General features: G+C 38.3%; 1 protein-coding gene across 1 annotated transcript; it reads left to right on the top strand.

The window, feature by feature from the left end:
- Positions 1–13,008: 13,008 nt before the first annotated feature.
- Positions 13,009–14,173, top strand: LOC115955837 (VQ motif-containing protein 8, chloroplastic-like). The gene has a single exon (XM_031074240.1). The coding sequence runs from the start codon at positions 13,083–13,085 to the stop codon at positions 13,719–13,721; it is 639 nt and encodes a 212-aa protein (XP_030930100.1). The 5' UTR covers positions 13,009–13,082; the 3' UTR covers positions 13,722–14,173.
- The last annotated feature ends 303 nt before the right edge of the window (positions 14,174–14,476 follow it).

The following is a 14,476-nucleotide window of genomic DNA, read 5'->3' as shown; positions in this document are numbered from 1 at the left end:
ATTTGAGAAAAGGATACAATTCAACTCCATGCCAAAACCTTTCTTGTTATGTAATTTCCTTTAGATAAATATAGTCTCGCTTTTAATGTGGTTTTGTTTATATTAGAGATATATTTGGCCAATATTTTTATATGCAAGTCAAGTTTCCTACTTGTAATAGAAATCTATTAACTATAGTTAATGTATGGTTAGTCTAAGGTTTAACTTACTATATGTTATGTTCATTGTAATACAAGATTTGTACTACACTCTCATATATTATAAATGTAGTGTTTCTTTCATGAACGTAGGCCATTAAACTGAACAAACGTAACCCCCGTGTATTCTTGTATTATATATTTTATACTTCTGCTTCAGCTTCCGCTTTCGAATCTATTCTAGCATATTCAATATAGCATACCAATGCTAATATACATTTACCAGTTTCAATATTATAATTTCTTTCTGAGTTAGTTTGTATTCGTATTCAGATACAATTAATTTAATTTCAGACCAACTGTGGACAACGACAGCCATCAACTTGAAATTGTTAATGGTTTTAGAAACTAGAGATACAAAATTTATTTATTAAAAATTCTGTATCATTGTTTTGATTAATACTAAATTTGAAGTGACGGAGAAAGAGCACAGCTAAACACTCTCCGTATTATATTTGGTCTGTCAACATCGGCAGTATTGAAATATTAGTATTTCATTTGTTTGACTAGCCGTGATTTGAAGTTTCCTCGGCAGTGTAAAGTCAAAACCCACCCCATAGAAAGGCACAAAGATGACTTCTAACATCTAATTCTGCACTAGTTCTATAAACTCCTACGTCTTTTTCACTCTTTCTTTTTGTCTATATCAATATCAGCCCTGCACGTTTTATTCCATTCATACGCTCTTATCTTTTCTTTATTTTCATACACAAAAATATTTATATATATATATATATATATTTAATTAATTAATTACCTAATTGAGTTTTCCTTTGGTGCTACTAAACCTATAGTTGGAGGCCCATGCGTTGGATCCTGAATCAATTGCATCATGCTATTGCTAGCAAAGAACAATGTGCACAGAGCTCATGGATCAACTAAGCTTCAGTTGACTTTTATTCAGCAAACTGATTAGAAATAAAATCCTACAGATATATAAAATTATCTTTGTTTTATCTTCAATTAATAACATAATGATAATAAGTTTTTTATGTGCTTTTCAAAGTTGAAGGTCTTGATCGGTTATAAATAAAACTTCTGAAAGATTGACTTTTGTTGCTTACCAACCATACGTTTGAATGAGTCTTTCAGATTTGATCCAAATAAAAAATGTCGGAGTAAATTAGCAAGTTGAATCTTGAAGAGACAAGAATTACAGGGAGGTTTCCCCACACGATTAGAGATCATTTTTTATACATTAAGGCAGGGTAGGAGAAATGAGATATGAAATTGTACTATTTGGACTTTGGATAGAGGGAGATCGACCTTTCTTCCCCTCCCTTCTCCTTTCCTTTCATCTCCTTAGTCCAAGGGAATTAGTGTTTGACCACTTTTGTGATATGAAAAACACGAAACAAGAAAACAAAAACAAGTGTTTAATTACCACGTATGTCAAACTTGGATCAAGCCTTAGCACATTGTAAGCTGTGTTTGTTATGAAGTTTTAAGCAATGTTGACCCGCATTGCCCTTTTGTCCACTCTTTCACTCCTCACCTTCGCTTTCTTTGGTTCTAAGCTTATGCATTGTTCAACCTAACTGCATATATTCATGTCAAATTATATATATATATATATATATCAAAAAATTTAGTTACAAAATTAGTTGTAACCTAAGTCTACAATCTTACTCAATATATTTTTATTAGAGGTAAATTTTGAGAATTTCATCATTGGATTGCATCTTCTTATATCATTCATACTTATAAAAATTTCAAGAAAATTAAAGATCAATAACTATGCTATCAATAAATTGTTTTAATTGTTAGTTTTTGCAGTTTAAAATTATGCTTAAAATATAAGCTTATAGACCATAAAGTAATTATTATCCGATTGACACAAAATTTCACATGTGTAATAAAAGTGTAAAGAATATACAATTCAACGATTATATTTTCAAAATATATAGTAATGTTTATTTTATTAAGTAAGGTTGTAGTCTTAAGCTACAACCAATTTTGTAATTAAACTTTGTCCATATATATATATATATATATATATATATATATATTCAAGTAGTGCATCACATGTATTTCCCCAACTCTTTACAAGTTCAATTTGGATTTATCAATTAATCAAATCCAACATACATGTGGCTTCTTCCCAAAAATAGCAACAACAAAATTACGAGTGGCTTATCTAATATCTATGCATTCACCTTAAATGTGATCCCTATAATTGGTTACGCACAATTCAAAACATAAACTGCACATTACAAATTTACAGCATGAGCTTTTCTCGCCTGTGTTTAGTAAAGTCAAGCTGGCATGTTTCAACTTTCAAGCCACAAGTGGCACAAGTAGCGAATTGTTTAACAGCCTAGTTGCTACATAATTGCATCAATAACTAAAATTTAGAAAATTATTAAAAAAAAATTAAATCCAAATTAATTGCACCATTTAAGTTGGGTGAATTCTTCTAAAAAAAATATGGTGAATTGACATAAAATTTAACCTTTATGTTAAATCAGTCATTCCTTCTATTGTTTTCTATAAAAACTACTAAGTCTAATTCAAAGACTTCCATTGTGAATAGTGGCAGTTTCATGTAAGGCAATGGCCAAAAGAACCAAACTTATACTAATACTAGTGTGCTCAAAGGCTCTTCTATTTTCTTTATAAAACAAAAATTTTCACCAAAAATTTAGGAGAGTGATGAATATTTAAAAGGTTAATTAAAAAAAATACCTTTCTTAAAGAGGAGATGGTGTATAGTAAGATAAAATTAGAGGAAATAAATGGAGTTGTGGAAAGAACTTGGAAAAGAGAGATTTATGAGAAAAAAAAATAGATAATAGGAGATTAAATCAAACATATGAGATTAGTTCAAATAAAAGGAAAATACAATGAAAAATACAAAGTAATAATTAAATTAAAAAATATCAAAGGAAATGTACCTTTTTAGATGAAGAGATGATGATGAATTGAAAAAAGAAATTGAGGAAATTGAAGTCATTGTGCAAAAAAAGTAAAAAGTAAAATGTGAAATATATATACAAATAGAGCAAGGATTTTAAAACTCGTAGTAGCTTATAGCTATATTTTTTTTTCCTTTTTTGGATCATATGTGGGACTAAGAAATTTGAATTCAAATAAAATAGGTGAAAGAAGTTAGGGAGCTGTTTTTTTTTTTAATAAAAAGATTCCTCTTTTTTGTTTAGATGAGGGACTAAAAATTTGAATTCAATTAAAAGGCAATCAACATGTGTGTGTTGGATTATAAGAATCTATTTTTATATAGAGATATAGAGAAAATATTGGGATAAGGATAAGGATAAGAATTTTTTTTTTATTATTATTATTTTAAAAAAGAAGTAGCAGGATAAGGCCAAGTATTTGAATTTAGGCAAATATCCAAAATTGACACTCTAACTTTCAACATTTTTCATTTCAATCCTCTAACTTTTAGTTTTGTCATTTCAGTCTTCTAACTTTCAATTTGTTGTCAATTCGGTACTCTGTTAGACCTTAGTTATCTACTACTGTTAAGTGAGCCAAAACGACATTGTTTTGATTTTTTTTTTTTTTGTAATTAAAAAAATTAAGAAAACTATTATTATAGAAAAAAAAATCATTTTCTCTCATTGTGGAGCAAGGCCTCACCACCACCACTAGCCTCCACCCACAACCTCCTTGCCACCACTGGCATTCACCTCTCCATCTCTCTCTCTTCGTATCTAAAACCCAAAGTCTCATACCCCTTCTCCACCAAAATCTAAAAGCAAAGAAAATAATCTCACACTTTCTTCCCCATAATCTCAAACCCAGACTTCATACCCAAAATGCCATGATTAACTCCTTCACAATCTAGGTAGTATTGACCACAGCCCTAAACTACGAATTTTGGGGGAAGAACGGAAAGTCCGTCTGGGTCGATAGCGGCAAGAAAAGCGAGAAGAAAGATAGAGTGAACAAACCGGGAAGAGCAGGCATGGCATAAGAGGCAATAGGTTTGGGCATTTTCTCGACCTCGACGAGGCACATCCAATAGTTTCTGGCGATGGAGAAGTGATTGTGGTAGTAGAATCGAGGGATATCGACGCTGGCGATTTCGTAGGCCCTTCGGGACTTTCACACAGTACCCATCGACGAACACTTTGATCACATCTTTTGGGTTGGGGAAATGGACTCGGGCTCTAGCCACAGGGGACTAGGGCGACGGAGGAGGGGGATATGGAGTTGGGTGGTGGCCGGCAGTGGTGGTGAGGCCTTGCACCATGGCACTGTGAGAGAGATAGAGAATGAGAAAGCGAGAGAGTCTAACGAGAGAGAAAATGAGAAAAAAATGTTTTTTTTTTTTTAATAATAGTTTTCTTAATTTTTTTAATTACAAAGATTAAAAAAAATAATAATAAAAATAAAATAAAAAAAAAGCCAAAACGACCTCGTTTTCGCTCACTTAATGGCAGTAGGTAATTGAGGTCTAACGAAGTACCAAATTGACAACAATTAAAAGTTAGAAAACTGAAATGACAAAACTGAAAGTTAGAGGACTGAAATGAAAAAAATGCTGAAAGTTAAAGAGTCAGTTTTGGATTTTTTCCTTGAATTTAAATAGAACACAGATATTGAATTGGAATGGATTGTGAGGTTTTTTTTAACCTTTTTTTAATTTATTTATGGATTTGAACGTATATTTGAAAATTGAAAGTGATGTAGTAGGGTTAGTGAGTTTTATTTTATGGAGAAGCTTGTGTCCAGTGGCCAATTTCACTGGACACGCTAGGATACAGTTAGGATACAGACATGTGTCCAGTGGAACTGGCCACTGGACACAAGCTCAACCCTTTATTTTATGTATTTGTCTCCAAGTTTTGTCACTACTTAAACTTAGGGTGTAGGGAGATTTTTGAACTACATAAAAATCCAATCCAAAGAAGGAAATCCTATTATAAATACAATAGATATATTACAGTTTAAGGACTAAACTGCAAAGAAGAAGGAAAAAAAAAAAAAAAAAAAAAGAAGAAGAAGAAGAAGAAGAAGAAGAAGAGAAAGAGAATGTATTAAAATGAAAATCCACCCCATAAAAGGATGTAATTTGGATTTTAGTCTAAAAATAAAAATATTATGTTCTTCTAATATAATAATTTAAATGACCATCAAGGTGCCAAGAGCTTCGTACTCAACTTGTTGATATGTGTTAGTGTTTTCAAATGAGACATTCAAGGTTCAAATCATTTTTTCCAATTATCGAATTAAAAAAAAAAAAAAAAGAGAAAAAAAAAAGGAAGAAATAAGAAAAAGAACACCGCTAAAATAACTTTTTAGGGCTTTTTACATATATTATTCTTCAACTTTGACATGAGGTCAATTTAGCCCTTTATAATTTCCATTTGAGCAGTTAATTCCTTGAACTTTAAATTTGTGACAAATTAGATATTTTATTGGTATTTTCAATTAATGATTAACAAATTTAATCACATATTTTGCAACTAATTAATCTGCCACATCATTTATAAGTTTGAAAATGACATTATTATGGTATACATATTGTAAGGACTCAATTTGTAACGACCCCAAAATGATGTTAGGTTCGCACGTTAAGGGCCCAAACAATATAATTTGTAGAGCGTGGGCTTGAAAGGCTAGGCCTTGGTCACCGAACGGTGGTTAGTCATGGTACTCATGGTAGACATGCAGGGACGAGCCATGGTTGTTCGTGGATCTTGCCCATCAAGCTTAATGTTCATATTCTTCCTTTTTCTCTTTTGGGTCTCCCCCCTCCTTTTGGCGCCTAAGCCTTTCCATTATATAGCCCTTCACGGTTGATCCTGATCCTTCATTTGTTGATCAGGCAGGTACCTATTCGAGTACCTGTCCCATCAGCCGCCTCCCCTTACTTTCTGTTAGTTGCAATAACCGAAACCACACTGTTTAGGAGTCTTTTCCCATTAATATGGCCAGGACGTTTGTGGGCGCATTCAATGCGAAGGTGACGTCTTTTCCTTGAACCACTTCCACTCCGTACCCCTATGTGAGTCCCATTCTACTCGCCTTTTTTTCCGGGGGCGTTTCGGAGGCTGCCTTGGATGACATGTCTCTCTTCCCTTTGAAGTTTCGGGATGCCAAGGACAGGGTCATCCTTAGCTGCATTTCTAGGCTGTTTGGTCTTTCACCAGTTGTCCTCGGCAACTACTCTCCTCGGCACGGGCCTTAGGTCTTAATGGAAAGTGGGCCGGGTCATAAGTTCTTTGACCCCACAATAGCCCCTCAAAATCCTGCTGTCCGGATCCTCAGTCGGATAGGAGGGTTTTGATGACATCAGGCCTCTGTCAAAGCTTGTCAATCCTTGTTACCTATCGGTTCCCGAGACTCTTCGTCTGCTCGAGACACGTTCCTAGAGCCTTTGGAAGGTGAAACGTGTCCTCATTAAATGCGAGTGGCTTTGTACTTCCCACGTTCAACGGCGCGATGGTGATCTAACGGTGGAGATTTCCCGCCCATTTTGGAAGGTGAAACGTGTCCTCATTAAATGCGAGTGGCTTTGTACTTCCCACGTTCAACGGCGCGATGGTGATCTAACGGTGGAGATTTCCTTGCCTTTATGGGCGGGAAAATTCGTGCAGTTACTTTCGATGGGAGGTATAAATGTTTTTTGGAACTGATTTGTCTCTTCACTTTTGCACTTAAGAGTTCTAGCACATATACCTTGGGTTCATCCAAACTTTCATCCAAATTCAAGTCTATCTCCAGCACAAAAAGCCTGTCCGAGGCACCTTTCCTCTTTTTTGTAAGTTCTCTGCCTTCAATAACTCGTGCTTTTTCTTTTCTGGGTTTAATTTTCTCTTGTTCCTTTCCTTCTCCCGTCATCCATTGAGTTTGCTTAGCAACTCTTAGAGATGGTTAAATTGAGATTGAGAAAATTAGTTGATACTGAAGAGGCGATGGAAAAGTTCATCGCCGATTATAGAATTCCTCCCAACGTGAGTTTGAGGCACTGTAAGATGGAGGAGTGGCATCTTCTGAGAAGAACGGGCGAGGTGGTAATTCTCATTCTCGCCTTCATAGAGGGGAGTATAAGAATCTCCATGGGACCGGTAATGAAGAGTTACTTTAGGCATTTCCGATTAGCTCCCACCCAGTGCGCTGCCAATATGTTTAGGATTCTGGGTTGTGTGGATGCCTTAAATGAAAAAATTGGGCTAAGACTAACCCTTCATGATGTAAATTGGTGCTACAATCTCCAAAATTTGAAAGGCAAATCCTACTATATAAAGACGAGAGACGATAGGGTTCGGCTAATCCAGTGCCTCCCCGACTCCAACAAGGGGTTGAACAAGGACTTTCTTATCGTATCCGGGGAATGGCATGATGGCCTTCCATGCCCGATGGTGGAGGGAGAATCAGGTGGGGTATAGAGAGTAAAAGGGGGGCAATCCTTTGTGCCGTTTTAATTTGATGCGGTTCAGTTACTAACCATGTACATGTCTTTCTTTTTTTTGCAGATCCAAACGCCTTTCACCAACACTTTCATCTGGTTAACCGGGTTGATTTGGAAACTGTTCTTCAAGCGGCAGTTTTTGTAAATGAAGAGGATGGTTAAGTCAGAGCCGCTTACAAAATCTTAGGGTACACTCCCCTTCAGAAGTCATTTGCCGACCCAAAGCACGTGATCAGCGCTAACCTTCCTCGGCTTCCAAAAATTACCGTAGTCGAACAAGGGTTTTTGATCTCCAAAGGATCTCCTATCCCAGAGGGCATCCCATTGGTGGGCCCTTCGTCGTCTCATCACGCAGCGGAGGACGAAGGTAATTTGGGTCTGTCCGAGGAGGGTTTTGGGGCATTTGATCAAGTCGACCCATCCGAGGATCCTTTTAGTGATCTAGGTGACCTAGACTTGTCCAAAGCGGAACTGTTGTCAGTGGAAACATCCTCTCGAGCCGAGATGGGTCTTAAGAGAAAGCCCCCAACCAGCTTGTTCGACCTCATTGAGGGCCAGCCGGGGAAGGGTGCATAGGGAAAACCGCAATCCAATGCTCCATCTCCACCACCTCAGCCCCAGCCCATCCAGACTAGGTCATCCTCTATTAAGTTGCAGCCACAATCTCTCTGCCTCAAATTTCCTACTCCTCCTCAATCAGCTCTGCATCCTCGGTCGGAGCCCACTGACTCAAAGAGAAAGAGGAGTCCCAAGGGGAAGGAACCCATGGATGGGGGAAAATCCCAATCCTCTCAGGAGAGGGATGAAGCCCTACGAGTTCAAAAACAGTTAAAGATTGGGCACCAAAGTAAGGGTAAAGAGATTGAAGCCCAATCCGCCTAAAGCAAAGGGAAGGGGATCGAAGCCTAATCCGCACCGAGCGCTTGGCTTCCCACCCCAATGCTCCACGGGGAGCCATTGCTGGAAACCACGTCCATGAGGGACCTTGGAGACGGCGATGGTGGTTATGTAGCCGACGCATTAGGGAGAACCATGCTGCTTCCTGCTGATGTGGAAGAGTTAAAGAACATGAGGATGCAGGAGGTTTTCCTGAACGTGAAGAGGTACCTAGGTATGGTAAGACTCTTGAAACCTAAGGCTCTGTCAATTCTGGCTCCTAGATTTTCATTCATAATATACTTGTCTCAATTGGCAGGCTATCCAGGCCACCTATAGGATGGAGGATGAAGTGAAAGGGCAGAGTAAGGCCGCCGAGGATGAACGCACCAAACGCATAGATGCTACACGGACCCTCAAAGCTTCCGAGGCTGACCTCGCAAAGGCTAGGGAGGACTTAAAGGAGGCTACCCGAGAGAGGGATAGTGCCTTGGCAGGTTTAATTGGTGCCCAAAAACAAGCCGAGGAATAGACAAAGCGCCTACTCAATGCCGAGGAGCAATTGCAGATAGCCAAGGAGCAGATCAATGATTTGAAGAAGAAACTGATCATGGCAAAGAATGCTAAGGGCGTGGCGGAGTTTGCCCGGAACGAAGCCATGAGGGCCAAGTAGGAGGCTGAGTTTGCCAGAAACGAGGCCGAAGCTGCTAGGGACAAAGCCGAGGAGAAGGGTTACAAGACGAGAATGGCTGAAACCCAGGCCTCCCTTGAAGCTCAAATTCCTAGAGTATGCAGACTATACTGCTCCTAGGTTTGGGAAGAGGCCTTAAAACGAGCTAGGGTGGGTGCTTCGTCTGACTTGTGGAAGGCGGAAAGCATATTTTATCCTCCAGTCATCCGTAAGACTGCCTCCACCAGCTCTGAGGCTATGAGCGATCAACACGAGGCAGGGGTTACTCAGTCAAAAGCTGCACAGATCATCGTCCCTCCTGGCGAGTCGATTGAAGGAAGAGAGCCTCATGATGTGACGGAAGTACCTGGTGGTGTGAATCCTGAGATGCCCAAAGAGGGTGCTGAGCCTACGGTCAGTGCTCAGATCCCTGATGCCGAGGAGCCGGCCATCCTTGTTCAGCCCCTACAGGCAATTCCCCTTACTGAGGTCCCCAAGAGCATTGAAACCGACCTACTCAGCCTTCCCAAGAAAGGGATGTCTCCTAGGGCCCCGAGGCTAGTCCTGCTCTGCCTTCTGAGGACGTGGACAAAACGACATTGAAGAAGTAGCAGCCCTGGTCAACCTTCGTGTTTGTTTCTAGTTTAATCATTTAACTAGTTTCCCTTTTGTTTTGAAAATTTTATAGTTTGATTGCAGTTGAACTTATTAACCACATATATGAAACTCTTTTCTTCCTTTAAATTACATGTTAGTTGCCCTTGCTGATGCTTACTATTGTTGTGGATCTCCTAATTTTTGAACTAGTTATCTTAACATGTATGAATGGTTGTGCATATGATATATTTGGGATCATATCCCGGAATTCTAACTTACACGTGCCCATAAGACGTTGAATTTGTGTTTGAACACACTTCTGGGGAGATATAGGCATCATCCGAGATGTCATGCATATTGTTAGGCCGAGCCTGGTATCTAGATTTCCTTTAAGTAGTTGGTTTCCCCATAGGTTTGAGTCCGAGGACCATGCAATACCTTGATTCTGCCCAAAACTTAGATTCCTTTTAAGTAGTTGGTTTCCCCATAGGTTTGAGTCCGAGGACCATGCAATACCTTGGTTCTGTCCAAAACTTAGATTTCTTTTAAGTAGTTGGTTTCCCCATAGGTTTGAGTCCGAGGACCATGCAATACCTTGGTTCTGTCCAAAACTTAGATTTCATTTAAGTAGTTGGTTTCCCCATAGGTTTGAGTTCGAAGACCATGCAATACCTTGATTCTGTCCAAAACTTAGATTTCTTTTAAGTAGTTGGTTTCCCCATAGGTTTGAGTCCGAGAACCATATAATACATTGGTTCTATCCAAAACTTAGATATTTTCTTTAAGTAGTTGGTTTCCCCACAGGTTTGAGTCCGAGGACCATGCAATACCTTGGTTCTGTCCAAAACTTAGATTTCCTTTAAATAGTTGGTTTCCCCATAGGTTTGAGTCCGAGGACCATACAATACCTTGGTTCTGTCCAAAACAAAGATATTTTCTTTAAGTAGTTGGTTTCCCCATAGGTTTGAGTCCGAGGATCATACAATACCTTGGTTCTGTCCAAAACAAAGATATTTTCTTTAAGTAGTTGGTTTCCCCATAGGTTTGAGTCCGAGATATTACACTAAAAGCACAGTAAGAAATTCAAACCTAAAGGAGAGAATGAAGAGGAACAACCAAGACGTTACGCTAGCCTTCTCACTCTTTATCCTCAACCATGCAATACCTTGGTTCTGTCCAAAACTTGGATTTCTTTTAAGTAGTTGGTTTCCCCATAGGTTTGAGTCTGAGGACCATACAATACCTTGGTTCTGTCCAAAACTTAGATATTTTCTTTAAGTGGTGTGGGACGTTGACCCCAAGAACTGCCCGTGCCGCTGGTGCTTCGAAGCGCAGCCCCTAGTGGAACTTTGTGTTAGGGCACAACAACGGGACGTTGGAAGTGGTGGAGGGACTTTCTTGATCCACCGCCTGTGCCAACGCACAAGCCTCCCCATAGACGGCGCCAATTGTAAGGACTCAATTTGTAACGATCCCAAAATGATGTTAGGTTCGCACGTTAAGGGCCCAAACAATATAATTTGTAGAGCGTGAGTTTGAAAGGCTAGGCCTTGGTCACCGAACGGTGGTTAGTCATGGTACTCATGGTAGACACGCAGGGACGAGCCATGGTTGTTCGTGGATCTTGCCCATCAAGCTTAATGTTCATATTCTTCCTTTTTCTCTTTTGGGTTTCCCCCCTCCTTTTGGCACCTAAGCCTTTCCATTATATAGCCCTTCATGGTTGATCCTGATCCTCCATCTGTTGATCAAGATTGTACCTATTCGAGTACCTGTTCCATCAGCCGCCTCCCTCTACTTTCTGTTAGTTGCAATAACCGAAACCACACTGTTCAGGAGTCTTTTCCCATTAATATGGCCAAGACGTTTGTGAGCGCATTCAATGCGGAGGTGACGTCTTTTCCTTGAACCACTCCCACTCCGTACCCCCATGTGAGTCCCATTCTACTCACCTTTTCTTCTGAGGGCGCTTCGGAGGCTGCCTTGGACGACATGTCTCTCTTCCCTTTGAAGTTTCGAGATGTCGAGAACAGGGTCATCCTCGACTGCATCTCTAGACTGTTTGGTCTTTCACCAGTTGTCCTCGGCAACTACTCTCCTCGGCATGGGCCCTGGGTCCTAATGGAAAGTGGGCCGGGTCATAAGTTCTCTGGCCCCACACATATCATGTGATTATATCCATTAGGTTTTTTGTAAAATATACTGACACGTGTGATTTGTCACAAAAATAAAGTCTAGAAAATTAGTGTGTTTGGCAAAAGCTTTTTTGATTTTTACCTTTGCTTTTTGTCACGCATTTAACACAAAAGTTACTAAAAGTTATATCTTTTGATAAATATTTTGCAAATTCATTTGCCTACAACTTTTTTATTTAGCTTTTATCTTGGGAAAATTATTAGTTTGCATAAATATATAGTACTATATAAAGTGTATATTGTAGACAAAAATGTGGCTAACATTTGTCACTTTGGGAAAAAGTGACTAACATTTGCCACATTTTTTTCTTACCGTGTACACTTTATAAGATACTATTCATGTAAACAAATACTTGTCTTTTATCTTTTAGTTTTTATGTAAAATATTTTAGAACTTTATTTTTTAAAATTATAAATATACTTTTAACATATTTTGAGCCAAAAAAAAAATCATCAAAAAACTAAATAAATTAATTTAAACGCACACGCAAATAAGTTATTCCAAAACGCATTTGTTCTAATGTAAATCTAAAGGCAACGTTGACAATTATATCAAAGTATAATGATGGTATTTGAAAAACTCCAAAAGTTTATAAAACTAGTATAATTTACAAATTACAACATCCATGACGTCTCTCTTCTTTTTATTTTTCTTTTTCTTTTTCTTATTTATGGAGCCATGACGTCTCCTAAAAAGCTATATATCAAACATTGTAGTTTTTAAACTATAGTTAACTTATCTTTTATTTTGAGAAGACTATAGTTAACTTATCTATATTTCTATACTACTACAGCTGAACCAATTGCGAGGTTTCCGGCGAGCCGACGACGACGCCCAAGTGAAAGCGTCTTAACACCTTCTTTCCATTAAACCCTAAGATTTTATATCATCCCCTTTTATTTTATATACAATATATTACACATAAAAATATGTATTATATATCTATGTATGTAGTCAACGGTCAGAATTGCTGGCTATAATAATCTTTTTTATTCAATCCTTTCCCTCTCCAGTATCCATTCCCAACAAATCTCCTATTTATGCTCCTATCTCTCTTTTCCTTCTTCTAACCCCAACAAACTCTCCCACTATCTCTCTCTCTCTCTATATATAGCACAACCCTTTTTTGCTTTTTCCATATTTTGTTTACAAGAAGATCTCAAACATGAGCCCTGCAAAGTTTCATGGTGACCATGAGATTTCAAAGTTGGAGATGATCAAAGGTCCACGTCCATCACCATTGAATATCAACAAGGGGTCCCATGTCATTCAGAAACCATCTTTCTCTTCATCATCATCTTCTTCTTCGGTGGTTTCTGATTGTGTTGGTACCACGATGTTCAGGCAGCAACGAAAGCAACCAGTTATTATATACACTCATTCTCCAAAGATAATCCACACACAAGCTCAGGATTTCATGGCTCTCGTACAGAAGCTCACGGGTATGTCACAGCCCAATGATGATGATCAAACCCAGAAGAGTGAAAAGATATTGTCTGCGAAAGGAAATGATCGTAAGGTGATCAAGCCTTTTGGGCATGATGATCGTAATGATTCATCTTCGGCTCTTACTGAAGAGAATTGTGGTGATGTTAAGGCAAGATCGTCATCTTTGTCACCAATTTTTAACCAAACCAATACATATTTTGCTGATATTCCTTTGTTTACCCCGAGTTCAAACAATTTCTTCTGCTCGCCTAGGCCTGTTTATAGATATCCTGATTCTGCATTCGTGTCGCCAAACAAAGGTAACTCGATGTCACCGTCTGTTTTGGAATTTATAAAAGGGCTACCAGAATATTGAGATTGAATATTGGAGGGACTTAAGTCAGTTTGTTTGCAAATTGCGACATTTCCTTGCGTTGTTCATAGATTGCTTTTTGTCTTTTATTGTTTTCAGGTTTTTTATTGTATTTTTTGTTTTACGTTTCCAATGTTATAGATTTCGACCATATAGAGGTTAGATAGCATCGAATATGAATTACAAGAGATTTATTTGATTCATTGGCCATCAAAGGGAGGATTGATCTATATATCTCTCCTACTGGTTGGTGTGTGGCATTGGTTTGTTATACATAAAGTGGTGCATGTTTTTGATGATCAAGCTTTCTTGCATATATCTCTCTATTTCTCTTCTTCCTTAGCAAATCTCCATTTCTTGGGATTGGCAGATCCATTGAGAGTATAATTTATGTCTATGCACAAGATAAAATCATACAGCCCCCGTGGTGCCGCCCCGGTTTGCCGTTGTTAGTGCTACAATTCCCCGGACAAAAGTTGTACAAATTTCAAAACTACAGTGACGGCAGGTTGTGATTTATTACATCACCTTCACATAGGATTATCAATGACATTAACTTTATTGTAAACTAATAATAATTTGACACGTCAACCGTTTTGTGAAATTTGATTTGGCTTTAAACTTACGGTTGTTAGTTTGACTATACAAATGTGTTTTGTGCTTTAAACCATATATTAGGTGAGAACTTCATCAAGCTCAACGCAGTCAGCAAGTCCTTTTAGGTACACCAATACGCCATTATGATCCATGAACTCTGC

The sequence above is a fragment of the Quercus lobata genome, chromosome 1, assembly GCF_001633185.2.
Source record: "Quercus lobata isolate SW786 chromosome 1, ValleyOak3.0 Primary Assembly, whole genome shotgun sequence".
NCBI lineage: Eukaryota > Viridiplantae > Streptophyta > Magnoliopsida > Fagales > Fagaceae > Quercus > Quercus lobata.
Note: the sequence above shows the minus strand (reverse complement) of the source record. Positions and strands in the feature narration are given on the sequence as shown.